The sequence below is a fragment of the Sinocyclocheilus rhinocerous genome, unplaced genomic scaffold (assembly GCF_001515625.1).
Source record: "Sinocyclocheilus rhinocerous isolate Xijiao unplaced genomic scaffold, SAMN03320098_v1.1 scaffold464, whole genome shotgun sequence".
Lineage (NCBI taxonomy): Eukaryota > Metazoa > Chordata > Actinopteri > Cypriniformes > Cyprinidae > Sinocyclocheilus > Sinocyclocheilus rhinocerous.
The window spans coordinates 287,077-301,687 of NW_015627918.1; the positions used below are offsets into that span (position 1 = coordinate 287,077).

At 31.8% G+C, this 14,611-nt stretch overlaps 1 protein-coding gene across 1 annotated transcript in view; it reads left to right on the forward strand.

Annotated features, from left to right (window-relative positions):
• The window catches only part of LOC107737054 (6-phosphofructo-2-kinase/fructose-2,6-bisphosphatase 2-like), a 22,382-nt gene that overhangs the window by 2,876 nt on the left and 4,895 nt on the right, over positions 1-14,611 (forward strand). Inside the window, exons 2-11 of the mRNA XM_016548458.1 lie at positions 568-719; positions 1,027-1,093; positions 2,493-2,567; positions 2,737-2,793; positions 3,066-3,190; positions 5,566-5,773; positions 7,167-7,313; positions 8,528-8,632; positions 9,308-9,437; positions 9,714-9,776. Of these exons, the coding sequence (XP_016403944.1) occupies positions 568-719; positions 1,027-1,093; positions 2,493-2,567; positions 2,737-2,793; positions 3,066-3,190; positions 5,566-5,773; positions 7,167-7,313; positions 8,528-8,632; positions 9,308-9,437; positions 9,714-9,776 (1,129 nt within the window). The remainder of the gene's footprint in view (positions 1-567; positions 720-1,026; positions 1,094-2,492; positions 2,568-2,736; positions 2,794-3,065; positions 3,191-5,565; positions 5,774-7,166; positions 7,314-8,527; positions 8,633-9,307; positions 9,438-9,713; positions 9,777-14,611) is intronic.

Consider the following 14,611-nt stretch of genomic DNA (forward strand, 5'->3'; position numbering starts at 1 on the left):
AAAAAATAAAATTTGTTTAATTTTCATTACTTAAAAGATAGATTAAATGAATGTTTTATGCCTTAAAAATGTAAATACACAACACATAATTTCTGAGCAAAAATCATAAGGCTATTGTAAGAATAAATGAAACTTGCTTTTATGCTTTCAAATAATTAGACATGCTAAAACAGAATTTGGTAACAAAACATAAGGTTGGAAAAAATAAAACATTTCATAGGGCCCCAAACATGTAATTTTTGTTAAACTTTTAATAAATTGGTGTTAATTTTTATTTCATGGTGTAAAAAAAACAGAATCGCGAAAATTGCAATTGCATGAAAAAGTAAGAATTGTGAGATTAAAAAGTCGCAATTACCTTTTTTATTTTTTTATTCCGTCACAGAAACAAAACAGAATTGCAAGATGTAAACTAGCAATCTTACAGACTTATAACTTGCAATTCTGAGAAGTAAAAAAAAAAACAAAAAAAAAAAACAGAATTGCAAGATGTAAACTTGAGTTTATAACTTTCTGGCCTTCGTACCTTTCTAGTATTGGTACTGTATCTATGAAATATTATACTAGCTTCACTCTGTTGCTTTCCCTGCGTATGTTGGTAACAGTTGTGTGTTTCTGTCAGTTTTTAACCTGGGCGTTTATAGACGTGAGGCGGTACAGTCGTACAAGTCTTTCGACTTCTTCCGTCATGACAATGAAGATGCCATGAAAATCAGGAAGTGAGTATCCACATACATTACACCTACAGTACACAAATACCTCCGACACAAGAGGATGTTTCTACAGCAGAATGACTCGCCTGAATCCGTTTCAGTCAGGAGGAAGTTTTGCAGGAAGTTGCACTGTGTGACATACTGTAATGTAATATTCACATCAAACTATGTTTCCAAAGAGCAAGAATAAAGATCTTTTAAATGGTTGTGATTTGACACACAGTGGTTCCTCAGACGAGTGCTGATGAATCGAGTCAGGAACTGTTGAGTTTAATGTGATTGTGGTCTGGTTCTTGTCTGTTGTTTCTCTCAGACAGTGTGCCATCGTGGCTCTACAGGATGTGAAATCTTATCTGAATGAGGAGGGAGGGCAGATCGCTGTAAGTTCTGCTCTTTGGACACGTTTATTTTTGGACTTCACATACTGAAACTAGAATTTCTCCATTTATTAGCTCAAATATTAATCACTTGTGTGACGGAGTGTTTTGTGTTATTTGTGGTGTTATTGTAATCTACAGACTAAAAAATGTAAAAATATTTTTTTTATAGAAATAAAGCTGTAATAAAATATAAAATTGGATGAAAAATATAGAATTAGGAATGCTGCTTTGGTAACTAACTGAACTAAACTACTGATGAAATGAAAAATAAAACTGAAATAAAAGTAAATTAATGCTAAACAGAAATAATAAAATTACAAAAACACATAATAAAATGACTGCAAATTAAAATAAATGAAAGCTAAATATAAATATGGGAAGAAATATTAAGCACAATAAAATTACTACAACTTTACTATTAAAATGCTGTGTTGGCAACTAACTGAAATATGTTTAAGTATTAAAATTACTAAAACAACTTAATAAAAATAAATGAAAGCTAAATAGATTTTTTCTTTTTGAAAAATAATAAAATGACAAGTACATAAAATTACTACAAATAAAAATAAATGAAAGCTAATTATAAAAAAAAATTGTAAAAATGACAAAGCACATAATAAAATGAATACAACTTAAACTAAAATAAAAATTCTGTGTTGGCAACTAACTAAAATAAGTTTAAGTACTAAAATGATTGAAACTACTATAAACTGAAATGAAAAGAAATTAAAGATAAATAGAAATATTTACAAAAAATAATCAAATAACAAAAGCACATAGTAAAATTACTACAAATAAATATAAAGCTAAATGGAAATATTGAAAGAAATAGTAAAAATAGCAATCGGATAATTAAAATGCTGTGTTGAAAATACAAGCTGAAATACAAAAATGACTTAAACTACTAAAAACTGAAATAAAAATAAATTAAAGCTAAATAGAAATATAAAAAACTAATAGTATTAAAATGTGATATGAGAAAATGATTAAATATGAAAAAATAAATAAATATGAAATATTAAAAAGCTAATTCAAATGATTAATGAATACTATAATGATATATAAATAAAAGTAAAATATCACTGCCCCAGATGCTGTTTAAACACTTCATCATATCACATTGTCATTAGAAAAACTCAAATCCATACCTTCATTTCATAAATATTTGCTATACCAGTTTCTATACCAGTCAAAAAGAGCATAAAATAAATCAATGTCATTCCAATCAATTAAAAATATTAATTGCTTCTATTATATTAATTTTAATTGCTTCTATGTTACCTAACTGCACTTGTGACGTAAGCCAATTATTATAATATTTGTATTATATTTGATGAGATATTTTCTAATTTGTTTCTCTTCAAGATCATTGTGTGAAGTGATCATTTGTCTCTGGCAGGTTTTTGATGCCACAAACACAACCAGAGAGAGAAGGAACCTCATCCTGAGTTTTGCGAAGGAAAACGCATATAAGGTCAGAGGATGTGTGAATATCAGTCGCTTATTGAAATAGTAGCACCTCTTCATGTTCAGAGCATCCAGAGATCAGTAAAGCTCCTCCGTCAGCCTGCTTTGCTCTTTATAAACCTGAATAGAAACGTTCTTGCAGGCTTTGATGGGATTATATTTGGTTTTGTTTCCAGGTGTTTTTTGTGGAGTCACTTTGTGACGACCCAGAAGTCATTGCTGCCAACATACTGGTGAGTGTCACCATTAATATTTATCAGAGGTGGGGGCAAGTCACACATGTTCAAGTCTCAAGCAAGTCTCAAGTCCCTACCATCAAGTCTCAAGCAAGTCTCAAGTCACAGTACAAACAAATCAAGCAAGTCAAGTCAAGTCAGTGGCTCACCTCAAGCAAGTCAAGTCGAGTCCTGCTAAGGATCAAGTCAAGTCAAGTCACAGTATCAAACAGGAACAAATATTTTTTTGCCACACGACCTTATTAATTTTTCCTCAGAAATTAACTTTGGATGTGAAGGTTTCCAGTCCTGATTATCCTGAGAGAGACCGAGAGAGTGTGATGGAGGATTTCCTGAAGAGAATCGAGTGCTATAAAGTCACTTATCAGCCGCTAGACCCCGATGACCATGACAAGTATGATTTTATTTTCATTTTAAAAGTGTCTTTCCATTTATTATTTTTCCAAAACGTCATCTCTGAGGAGACATTTGGCAAGATTTTCCTTTGGGCAAATTTTTTTTTCTTTTTCTTGTTTTTTGATAAAAAATGAAATTATTACTTTTTTTAATATTTTGCATTTTTTGGGAAACTATAATGATAATATTCAATGTCCGCCGAACACCATCTTTAGCTTTTCTGTGGTTATGTCATTGAGTCTCCAGCAGAGAGCAGTACAGTACTGAATTAGTTTTGTTAATTTGTTGGCAAGTGGTTTTGTTTGGTGATAATAATATATCATCAGTGCCTCTAAATGCCTTCTAATTGATTGAGTTAATGTTAAAATTATGTGGATGTTCAAATATTAACCTAGCATCTCTGAAAAACCTATAAGGATGGTTTGGACAGTGCAACGGATTTGTGAGATTCCTCAGGCGTAGCGTTTGGCTCTGATCATGGAGTAATCTTGCTTGGAAAATTTGACCCATTGTAGTGGATCCAGACACAGCTGCCTTCAGACTTCTTCCATTAGCTGTGATACTCTGCTGTGAAAGTGCTCATGCATCATTCAGAAAACTGCTAATGTCCACTTACAACCTACAGGAATTTATATATATATATATATATATACATTTTAAATGAATGTATTATACACTTTACAAACATGAGCTCCAAAAAGGGAAACAACATTACAGTACACTATATTTAAATATACAGAAATAAGTGGAAAACTCACAGTATGTTGTTCCTGAAATTTATTTAGATTTAACTCTTGTTTTAATCAACAGTGTTAGTTTAGTTTGATTTTTTATTCATGTATTATTATAGTATTTATTATTATATTTTGAAAACTGGTTAAAAAAAAGTAAATTTTAAATGTTCTGTTAGTAAATTTGTTCTGTTTTTGTATTTTTTCGTATTTTTTAAATATTTATATTTCATTTAAGTATGTTTTAGTTTTCGTAATTTTAGTACTTCAACTTATATTTTTTTCAGTTAGTTGCTAAAGCAGCATTTCTAATTTGTTAATGTTTTTGTCATTTTTATTAGTTAATATTACTATTTTAATTCATTTATTGTAGTACTTCAACTTAAACGTATTTTTAGTTGTACGCCAAGGCAACATTTCAAATTTTTGTTTGTTTAAGTTTTTTCCGTCTATTATTTGTATTTTACTTTAATTTCAATTTTATTTTAATTAGCAAAAATTTTAATTTATATATATATATATATATATACATTTTAAATGAATGTATTATACACTTTACAAACATGAGCTCCAAAAAGGGAAACAACATTACAGTACACTATATTTAAATATACAGAAATAAGTGGAAAACTCACAGTATGTTGTTCCTGAAGTTTATTTAGATTTAACTCTTGTTTTAATCAACAGTGTTAGTTTAGTTAGATTTTTTTATTCATGTATTATTATAGTATTTATTATTATATTTTGAAAACTGGTAAAAAAAGAAAGAAAAAAAGTAATTAATTTTAAATGTTCTGTTAGTAAATTTGTTCTGTTTTTGTATTTTTTCGTAGTTTTTAAATATTTATATTTCATTTAAGTATGTTTTAGTTTTCGTAATTTTAGTACTTCAACTTATATTTTTTTCAGTTAGTTGCTAAAGCAGCATTTCTAATTTGTTAATGTTTTTGTCATTTTTATTAGTTAATATTACTATTTTAATTCATTTATTGTAGTACTTCAACTTAAACGTATTTTTAGTTGTACGCCAAGGCAACATTTCAAATTTTTGTTTGTTTAAGTTTTTTCCGTCTATTATTTGTATTTTACTTTAATTTCAATTTTATTTTAATTAGCAAAAATGTTTTGTAATACTTTTAGTGAATGATAACAGCACTGTTAATCAAGGTATTAATTTTGACACCAAATTTACAGATATAAATTATAAAACAAATAATTTAATTCTAGCATTATACCACTTACTTTATTATAGCATATACTATTTACAAAGTCTAGCATTTTTACATTTAAACACTTGGCTGAAAGTTTTATGCTTGACTTAAGTTACAAATGAATAAATCTATAGTATTACCACCTATTTTTTTTTATTCTATTTTTTTGAAGAGTCATTTACTGAAAAACAAATCGAGTTTTCAACTTTTTTTTTTGTTTTTTTGTAGTGTATAGATTTGCTCAAACATGAATGCTATTTAAACAAGGGAAGGCATTGTTGTAGTTAATGAGGTACAAGTTGATCTTACGATTATATGATGGTGATTAATTATTTTTCGGCATATGTCTTACACAATTAAATGCAAGAACAGTCACCTGTTAATTGTTCTGTACTCAAGAGCACAATAGTCTCTTTTTCGGGCTCTTTCAGGGACCTGTCCTTCATCCAGGTGATTAACGTCGGCCAGCGTTTCCTGGTGAACCACGTTCAGGATTACATCCAGAGCAAGATCGTTTACTACCTCATGAATATTCATGTTCAGAAACACTCCATCTACCTCTGCCGCCACGGCGAGAGCCAGCACAACGTCCAGGGCTGCATCGGAGGAGACTCCGAGCTCTCCAGCAGAGGAAAAGAGGTACAGTTCATGGATGGATGAGCAGAATATGGCTCCTTTAAAACAGTCTTATTTCAGGATCATTGATGTACTGTAACGCCGCCCTGCATTTGCTGAATGAAATCCAATACTTCTTTCTTACTCCTTTTGAGGTGCTGATTCCAGAAATACTGGCTGTTTTGCTCAAGCACGTCACACTTTCTCACAACATATGATGCATTTTGTAGCATTTTTGCTTTCGACAACCATTTGTAAGGTGAAGAAGTATTTTATTAAACTTAATCAGCAAAAAAAAAACTGCCACAAACACATGATTCCTGTCTTCGTCTGAGTCATATTACGACTATTTGTTCAATTCTAAGCCCATTTTCACATGTATGAGTTATTCTGAAAACATTATTTCCACTTTTTTTCACTAAGTTGAATTATGCATTTTGATTACTTCTATTTGTCATTCAAATGGAAACTTTTGACATTTGACTGCTTGTTATTTTGATAAGTGCATTAAAGCTGATACATATATATATATCGTTTGAAAAAAAAATCTCCATTCTTATTTTTCGAACTTTGCATCATAAAGTTAAGTAATATTAGGCCTTTTGCAAATCAGCAGAATTTTTTTATTTTTTTATCTCAAACTGGTAAGACAGCATATTTAATTCATGAATGAATGCAAATCTGTTACAGCCGTGTACAGTTTACGTACTCATAATCATGATGTTGGCATTGGCTAGGATGGTTCCGTGTCTGTTTTAAACTCGGTATCATTTTGCAAATCAGAAGATTTTTTTATAATGTGGGGCTGTGTTATAGTGTTTGTTAATATTTTGAATTAGGTTTTATTTTTATGTTTTTTGTTTTCACTTTAATTTTAGTTGACGTTTTAGTAATTTTGTTGTGTGCTTTTGTCATTTTTACTAGTTTTCTTTAAGTATATAAAGTTTTTATTGTTTTTTTATTATTATTACAATAACAATTATAATATTATTATACTTTTTGTTTGTTTGTTTGTTTAAGTTCATTTAGTTTTAGTAAGTTAAACTGAATGAAAATAAAAAATGTTGCCTTGGCAACTGAAACAAAATAAGTATGTTTTTAATATTATCTTTTACTATAATTGTATTTATTTATTTTATCCATTCATTCATTCATTAAAAAAAATGAGTGGTTTTAGTTTTAGTTAACTGTAATAACCGTGCTTTAAAGTATGTTTGTTTTGTTATGTATCAAAATTGAGAGTTGTTTGTATGTAGTTCATTTGTTAATCATGTTTTTTTTTATTACTGGTGCACATGTGAAACCGCTTTCATGGTCACCCTGTGTTGATTCCCAGCATGCTCTGGGTCAGTCCTTTACCACAAGTGGGTGAGAAATGTTTAAAGGGCTTGTTAACGTCTTTCCCGCTCTGTGTTAGTTTTCTAAAGCCCTGCGTGGGTTCCTGGAAAACCAGAAGATCCCAGACCTGAAGGTGTGGACCAGTCAGCTCAGACGCACCATCCAGACGGCCGAGGAGCTGGGCGTCCCGTACGAGCAGTGGAAAATCCTCAACGAGATCGACGCCGTGAGTTTCCTGCCGCTGTTTTTATTACAGCAGCAGCTTCTGGTTTTCATATGAGCACTGGGCACTGAACACTGTTTTTCATTACTTATCGTGATAAAACAGAGGTGTTTTCTGTTAACAGGCAATTAGTCAATTTGAGTCAGATGTTTAATGGAGGTGTATCATATTTAACTCGTTTACCACACCAAAATGAATTCAGCTATATCATTGGGAAAACTTTGCCATGAGTGCAATAAAAGTCTGCTTCCACATCAGTGGGAAATAAGGTAGATGTTTAATGCTTTAAAAAGAATAGTTCACCCAGAAATCTAAATTTGCTCAAGACGTAGAGGAGTTTGTTTCTTCATCAGATTTGGAGAAATGTAGCATTGCATCACTGTCTCAGCAATGGATGCTCTGCAGTGAATGGGTGCCGTCAGAATGAGAGTCCAAACAGCTGATTAAAAACATCACAATAATCCACACCACTCCAGTCCATCAGTTAACATCTTATGAAGTGAAAAGCTGCGTGTTTGTAAGAAACAAATCCATCATCAAGACATTTTTAACTTCAAATTGTTGCTTCCAGCTAAAATATGAGTCCATAATATTGCTTTGTCCAGTGAAAAAGTCGTCTCGTCTGAATCAAATAAATCTGCACAGATCAAGCACCGTTTACAAGCCAAAGCAGTCCAAAACAGATCTGAACAAATATGTGGGTGGATTTTGATCTGAGAGACAACAGGAGATGGACTTTTTTTTTACTGTAAGAAGTGTTATTATGGATTATGGACTCGTATTTTGGCCAGAAGTGATGGTTTGAAGTTAAAACACCTTAATGATGGATTTGTTACTTACAACCACGCAGCTTTTCACTTCACAAGACATTAACTGATGGACTGGAGTGGTGTGGATTACTTGTGGATTATTGTGATGTTTTTATCAGCTGTTTGGACTCTCATTCTGACGGCACCCATTCACTGCAGAGCATCCATTGCTGAGACACTGATGCAATGCTACATTTCTCCAAATCTGATGAAGAAACAAACTCATCTACGTCTTGGCCTGCTGAAAATGAGTAAAATATCAGCAAATTTTTATTTTTGGGTGAACTAATCCTTATATTGCAAACAGAAAAAAACTAAATCACATTATTGCAAAACATCTGAATTGACTGAGAAGCATTTGTGCTGTTTGTGCATTGTTATTTTTTATGTGTGTTTGTTTTGTATCAGGGCATCTGTGAGGAAATGACATATGAAAAGATTAAAGAAACACACCCGGATGAATATTTTCTCAGAGACCAGGACAAATACCATTACAGATACCCAGGAGGAGAGGTACGGACCATTATGACACCTGATGTGCCATTTAGAGTTCCCACATTTTAACAATAACTCTTCATGACTTTTTCAGTTGCTTTTTTTTTATGATTCAGATTTAGACCGATTGACTAATGAACTATTCATTCACTGAAAAGAATTGACTCAAAAGAATTCACTCCCACTTTCTGAAAGAAATCTCTTTTGCTCACCAAGGCTGCATTTATTTAATAAAAAAATACAGTAAAAACAGTAATATTGTGAAATATTATTACAATTTAAAATAGATGTTTTCTATTTGAATATATTGTAAACTGTAATTTATTTCTGTGATCAAAGCTGAATTTTCAGCATCATTACTCCAGTCTTCAGTGTCACATGATCTTCAGAAATCATTCTAATATGCTGTTTTGCTGCTCAAAAAATATTTCTGATTATTATCAATGTTAAAAACAGTTGTACTGCTTCATATTTTGGTGCTGATACATTTTTTTCAGGATACTTTGTTGAATAGAAAGTTCAAAAGAACAGCATTTATTTGAAATAGAAATCTTTTGTAAATGTATAAATGTCTTTACTGTCGCTTTTTTATCAATTTAATGCATCCTTGCTTAATAAAAGTATTAATTTCTTCAAAAAAAAATAAAAAATTCAAATCTAGCAGTGAGTTTTGTCCTACTTCTCTTGCCGTAGTCCTATCAGGACCTGGTGCAGCGGTTGGAGCCAGTAATCATGGAGCTGGAGAGACAAGGCAATGTGCTGGTCATCTGCCACCAGGCTGTCATGCGTTGCCTCCTCGCCTACTTCCTGGACAAGAGCGCTGGTGCGTCACAAACACACACACACACTCAAATCATATCAGGCCTCTTGTGACTTACTGATGGCTATAATGAGATAATGTGAGACACGAGTATGTAGGTTTCTGAAGGCTGGTGTTCAGGTAATAAGTATTCAAAGAAGTGATCCTCTAACAAACTTTATTTGAAGAAGCTGTTGATATTCCTGGGCAAAGTTCTTCTATGCACAACCTCTTTGACTCAAATTTGTGTTCATAATGTCTGCAGATCTTCTCATATTTTGGTGTGCTTCTATTGCACAGATGATTTGCCATATCTGAAGTGCCCCCTCCATGTCGTCCTGAAACTCACCCCAGTGGCTTATGGTATGTGTTGTGTTTCATTCATATAGCAACAAGTAACAGAAATATAAGTTTACATCAAAAACACAAATCAAAGATCACAACAACTGTTTACCAGAGGATAAAACACATAATTTGTTAAAAGTAGCTTAAACTCATTTAATGACGGACGCATTATATCCAAATATCCTTTTTTCCTAGCTCTGTTCAAACCCGAGGAACTTTAAAATATGTGACCCTGGAACACAAAACCAGTCATAAGGGTCAATTTCTTGAAATTGAGATTTATACATCATCTGAAAGCTGAATAAATAAGCTTTCCATTGATGTATGGTTGTTGGTATGGTATTGTTATGATAGGACAATATTTGGCTGAGATACAACTATTTGAAAATAGTTGTCTAGATTAGGAATCTGAGAGTGCAAAACAATCCAAATACTGAGAAAATCACCTTTAAAGTTGTCCAAATGAAGTTCTTAGCAATGCATATTACTAATCAAAAGTTCAAAAGTTTTGATATATTTACGGTAGGAAATTTACAAAATATCTTCATGGAACATGATCTTTAATTAATATACTAATGATTTTTGGCATAAAAGAAAAATCGATAATTTTGATGTTTTTTTGGCTATTGCTAAAAATATACCCAAGCGACTTAAGACTGGTTTTGTGGTCCAGGGTCATATATAACAGATAATTTGAGCGAAGTTTATAGCTCACGTTTGTATTGGAAAATGTTAGAGATAAGTAAGATGGAGTTAAACCACAAATAGAGTTATAAATGAAACAATACCAATTAAAACTTCTTCAAGTATACAAAGATGGTAACCTTCTCATATAAAGTGCAGTGATCTGTTTGATAGCTACAACCAGTAATAAAACATAAGGCGCTATGAAAAACAGTATCAAGTTTTTTTTTTTTTTTTTAGTTAATGTCCCGGGGCTTTCATATAAAGTAGAGCACCATAGTCCAACAGGTTGCAGATATTAAATATTTTCTTGCACTAAAGGAAAATAAAGATCTGTTTCTATAGTAAAAACCCAATTTAAGCTTAAGTTTAGAAATGAATTTGTCAATATGTAGCTTAAAAGTTAATTGACCATCAAATAGAATGCCCAGGTACTTCACAACACATTCTATTTTTGTTCCCTGGAAGGATATAATATCAGGAAGATTACTTGGTAAAACTTTGGAATTTGCAAAAATCATTAAACTAGTTGTATCTGTATTTAAAACCAGCTTAAGTTGACATAAACGGAACTGGACAGTATCAAACGCTGACTGTAAATAATGAAGAGCTTGTGAGGCTGATGAAGCGTAGCAATAAATAACAGTATCATCTGCATAAAGATGGTACCTAGGATTGGGAATGTTATCACAAATATTATTTATATACAAGGAAAATAAAATGGGTCCCAGAACAGACACCTGAGGGACACCTTTGGAAACTGACAAAACAGATGAAGTACAATCTTTTAAAAGCACACACTGTGTTCTCCCTGAAAGATAGTTGGCAAACCATTTAATAGCATTTTCTGAGAGACCAACGATGGAAAGTCATTTTAAAAGTATGCCATGATCAACTGTGTCAAAAGCCTTCGATAAATCAAGAAAAACAGCTGAACAAATTTGTTTAAAGTCTAAGGCATTAATAATGTCACTAAACACTTTCATAGCCGCAGTTAACTGTACTATGCTGCTTTCTAAATCCTGATTGGAAAGGAGAAAGAATATTATTTATTTCCAAAAAGGTTTTTAATTGTTCATTCAATAATTTCTCCAAGAGCTTAGATAAAGCACACAGTTTAGATATTGGCCTATAATTAGATGGTAACCTTCTCATATAAAGTGCAGTGATCTGTTTGATAGCTACAACCAGTAATAAAACATAAGGCGCTATGAAAAACAGTATCAAGTTTTGTTTTTTTTTTTTAGTTAATGTCCCGGGGCTTTCATATAAAGTAGAGCACCATAGTCCAACAGGTTGCAGATATTAAATATTTTCTTGCACTAAAGGAAAATAAAGATCTGTTTCTATAGTAAAAACCCAATTTAAGCTTAAGTTTAGAAATGAATTTGTCAATATGTAGCTTAAAAGTTAATTGACCATCAAATAGAATGCCCAGGTACTTCACAACACATTCTATTTTTGTTCCCTGGAAGGATATAATATCAGGAAGATTACTTGGTAAAACTTTGGAATTTGCAAAAATCATTAAACTAGTTGTATCTGTATTTAAAACCAGCTTAAGTTGACATAAACGGAACTGGACAGTATCAAACGCTGACTGTAAATAATGAAGAGCTTGTGAGGCTGATGAAGCGTAGCAATAAATAACAGTATCATCTGCATAAAGATGGTACCTAGGATTGGGAATGTTATCACAAATATTATTTATATACAAGGAAAATAAAATGGGTCCCAGAACAGACACCTGAGGGACACCTTTGGAAACTGACAAAACAGATGAAGTACAATCTTTTAAAAGCACACACTGTGTTCTCCCTGAAAGATAGTTGGCAAACCATTTAATAGCATTTTCTGAGAGACCAACGATGGAAAGTCATTTTAAAAGTATGCCATGATCAACTGTGTCAAAAGCCTTCGATAAATCAAGAAAAAGAGCTGAACAAATTTGTTTAAAGTCTAAGGCATTAATAATGTCACTAAACACTTTCATAGCCGCAGTTAACTGTACTATGCTGCTTTCTAAATCCTGATTGGAAAGGAGAAAGAATATTATTTATTTCCAAAAAGGTTTTTAATTGTTCATTCAATAATTTCTCCAAGAGCTTAGATAAAGCACACAGTTTAGATATTGACCTATAATTGTTCAACTGCTATGAGTCCCCCCTTTGAAAAGAGGAGAAACAAAAGCAGACTTCCAAATCTTTGGGATTTCACATTGGGAAATAGAAAGATTAAATAAATAAGTCCAACAGTTCAGCAATAAAATCAGCTGCTAGCTTTAGATAAAATGGTTCCAACTTATCAGGCCCAGCAGACTTATTTGGGTCCAAAAAACTCAAAGATTTATGGACCTCAGAAACAGAGAACTGGGTATAATCAAATTTTTGTGTAATTAATTTACATGGAACTTCAGTTAAAGGTATGGTAAGAGAATTAGTCATAGGACGATTTAGTAACTGAGCTTCAAGTAAAGAACCTGAAGATATGAAATGTTCATTTAAACTATCCAAAATAACTGACTTCTCTGATGTCAAATGATCATTTTTAGTAATAATTTTAGAAATCTCCATATTATCTTCTTGAGACAATGACTTAACCGTTTTCCAAAACTTAACCAGATTGTTTACATTTTGAGACGTTTCAAATGAATAGAAATCTGATTTGGCATTTTTTATCTGTGAGGTACAGAGATTTCTCAGCTTCCTAAAATGTCCGATTCAGCCTTAGTGCTTCTGGCTTTGGCCCAAGCTACATTCCTATCATGCAGCAGCCTAGCCAACTCCGATGTAAACCAAGGATTATTTTGGGCCTTCACTCTTATTTTATGCATCGGTGCATGCTTATATACCAGGTGCACAAAACTACTATAAAAAAAGTTGCATGCTAACTCAACATCATTTATTAAAGTAATAGGACTCCAGTCAAATAAATACAAATTATGATTCAACAAAATGTTTTCTGTTTCTTGTAAAAAGAATTTGAGGCGTTGACTTTTATTATTCCTCACAGCAGCTATGACACAGTGATCACTAACAACATTTGCAAACACACCAATATTTGTGTATATATTAGGGGTGGAACAGTTCAAGTTACTCACGGTTAGGTTTGTATCACGGTTTCGGTACGGTTCGGTATGTGCTATGTTTAGAGAAACAAAAATGACTATATTGTCAAATAAAAATTAAGAAAATAAGAACAAATAATCTAATTACATGCAACAGAACAAATAAATACAACCGAGCAAAGATACAAATAAAATAAACAGTGCTTTTCAGGTTTTTTATGGTAGGTCTAACAGTTTTTAGGTACAGAAATTGAATAAAGTAATCAAATGTAAAATAACATTGCATATTTGACTGTATTTCCGCTCAGATTTTTAAAGAGCTTATATAACATGGAAAACAGAAGGTTTTTGCACTTTAGAACCAAAAAAAAAAAAGAGTTTGATGATGTAATATGTTGACTTTTATAACTCCAATCCATCCAAAAGATTTATAGGTGAATCTCATGAAGGAAATGTTTTTGTTTTTCTCCCTTCATTAAAATGTAGCATAATTACGTTGTACAAATGTACTTAAATCGCACTAAAAATAAGCTTCATTGTCTTTATGCAAAATATAATTGGGTAACACTTTACTTAAAGCCTTTATGTATAATGCATTATTAAAGTAGTTTTAATGCATTAATTAAGCCTTGTAATACAGCTTATAATGCATTGTATAATCTCATGAATAATTATAACCACAGTTATAATACATTATAATAATTATCTATTCATTGTTACACCTTTAGAAAGTATAATGCATTAAAACACATGACAAACAAACTTTCAAATATTATAATGTATTTCAACTTTGGTTACAATTATCCGTTAAGATATAATGCATTTCAACCTACATTATGAATACCTATAATCCATAAAAGCAAGTGTTACCTATAATTTCTTATTCTTCTTTTAAAGGGATAGTTCTCCCAAAAATGAAAATTGCCCCATGATTTACATCCTAGACGTATCTGACATTCTTCTTTCAGATGAATCCAGTCAGAGTTATATTAAAAATTGTCCTGGCGCTTCCAAGCTGTATAATTGCAGTGAATGGTGCCCCTGTTTTTGAAGCCCAAAAAAGTGCATCCATCCATCATCAAACTACTCCACACAGCTCCGG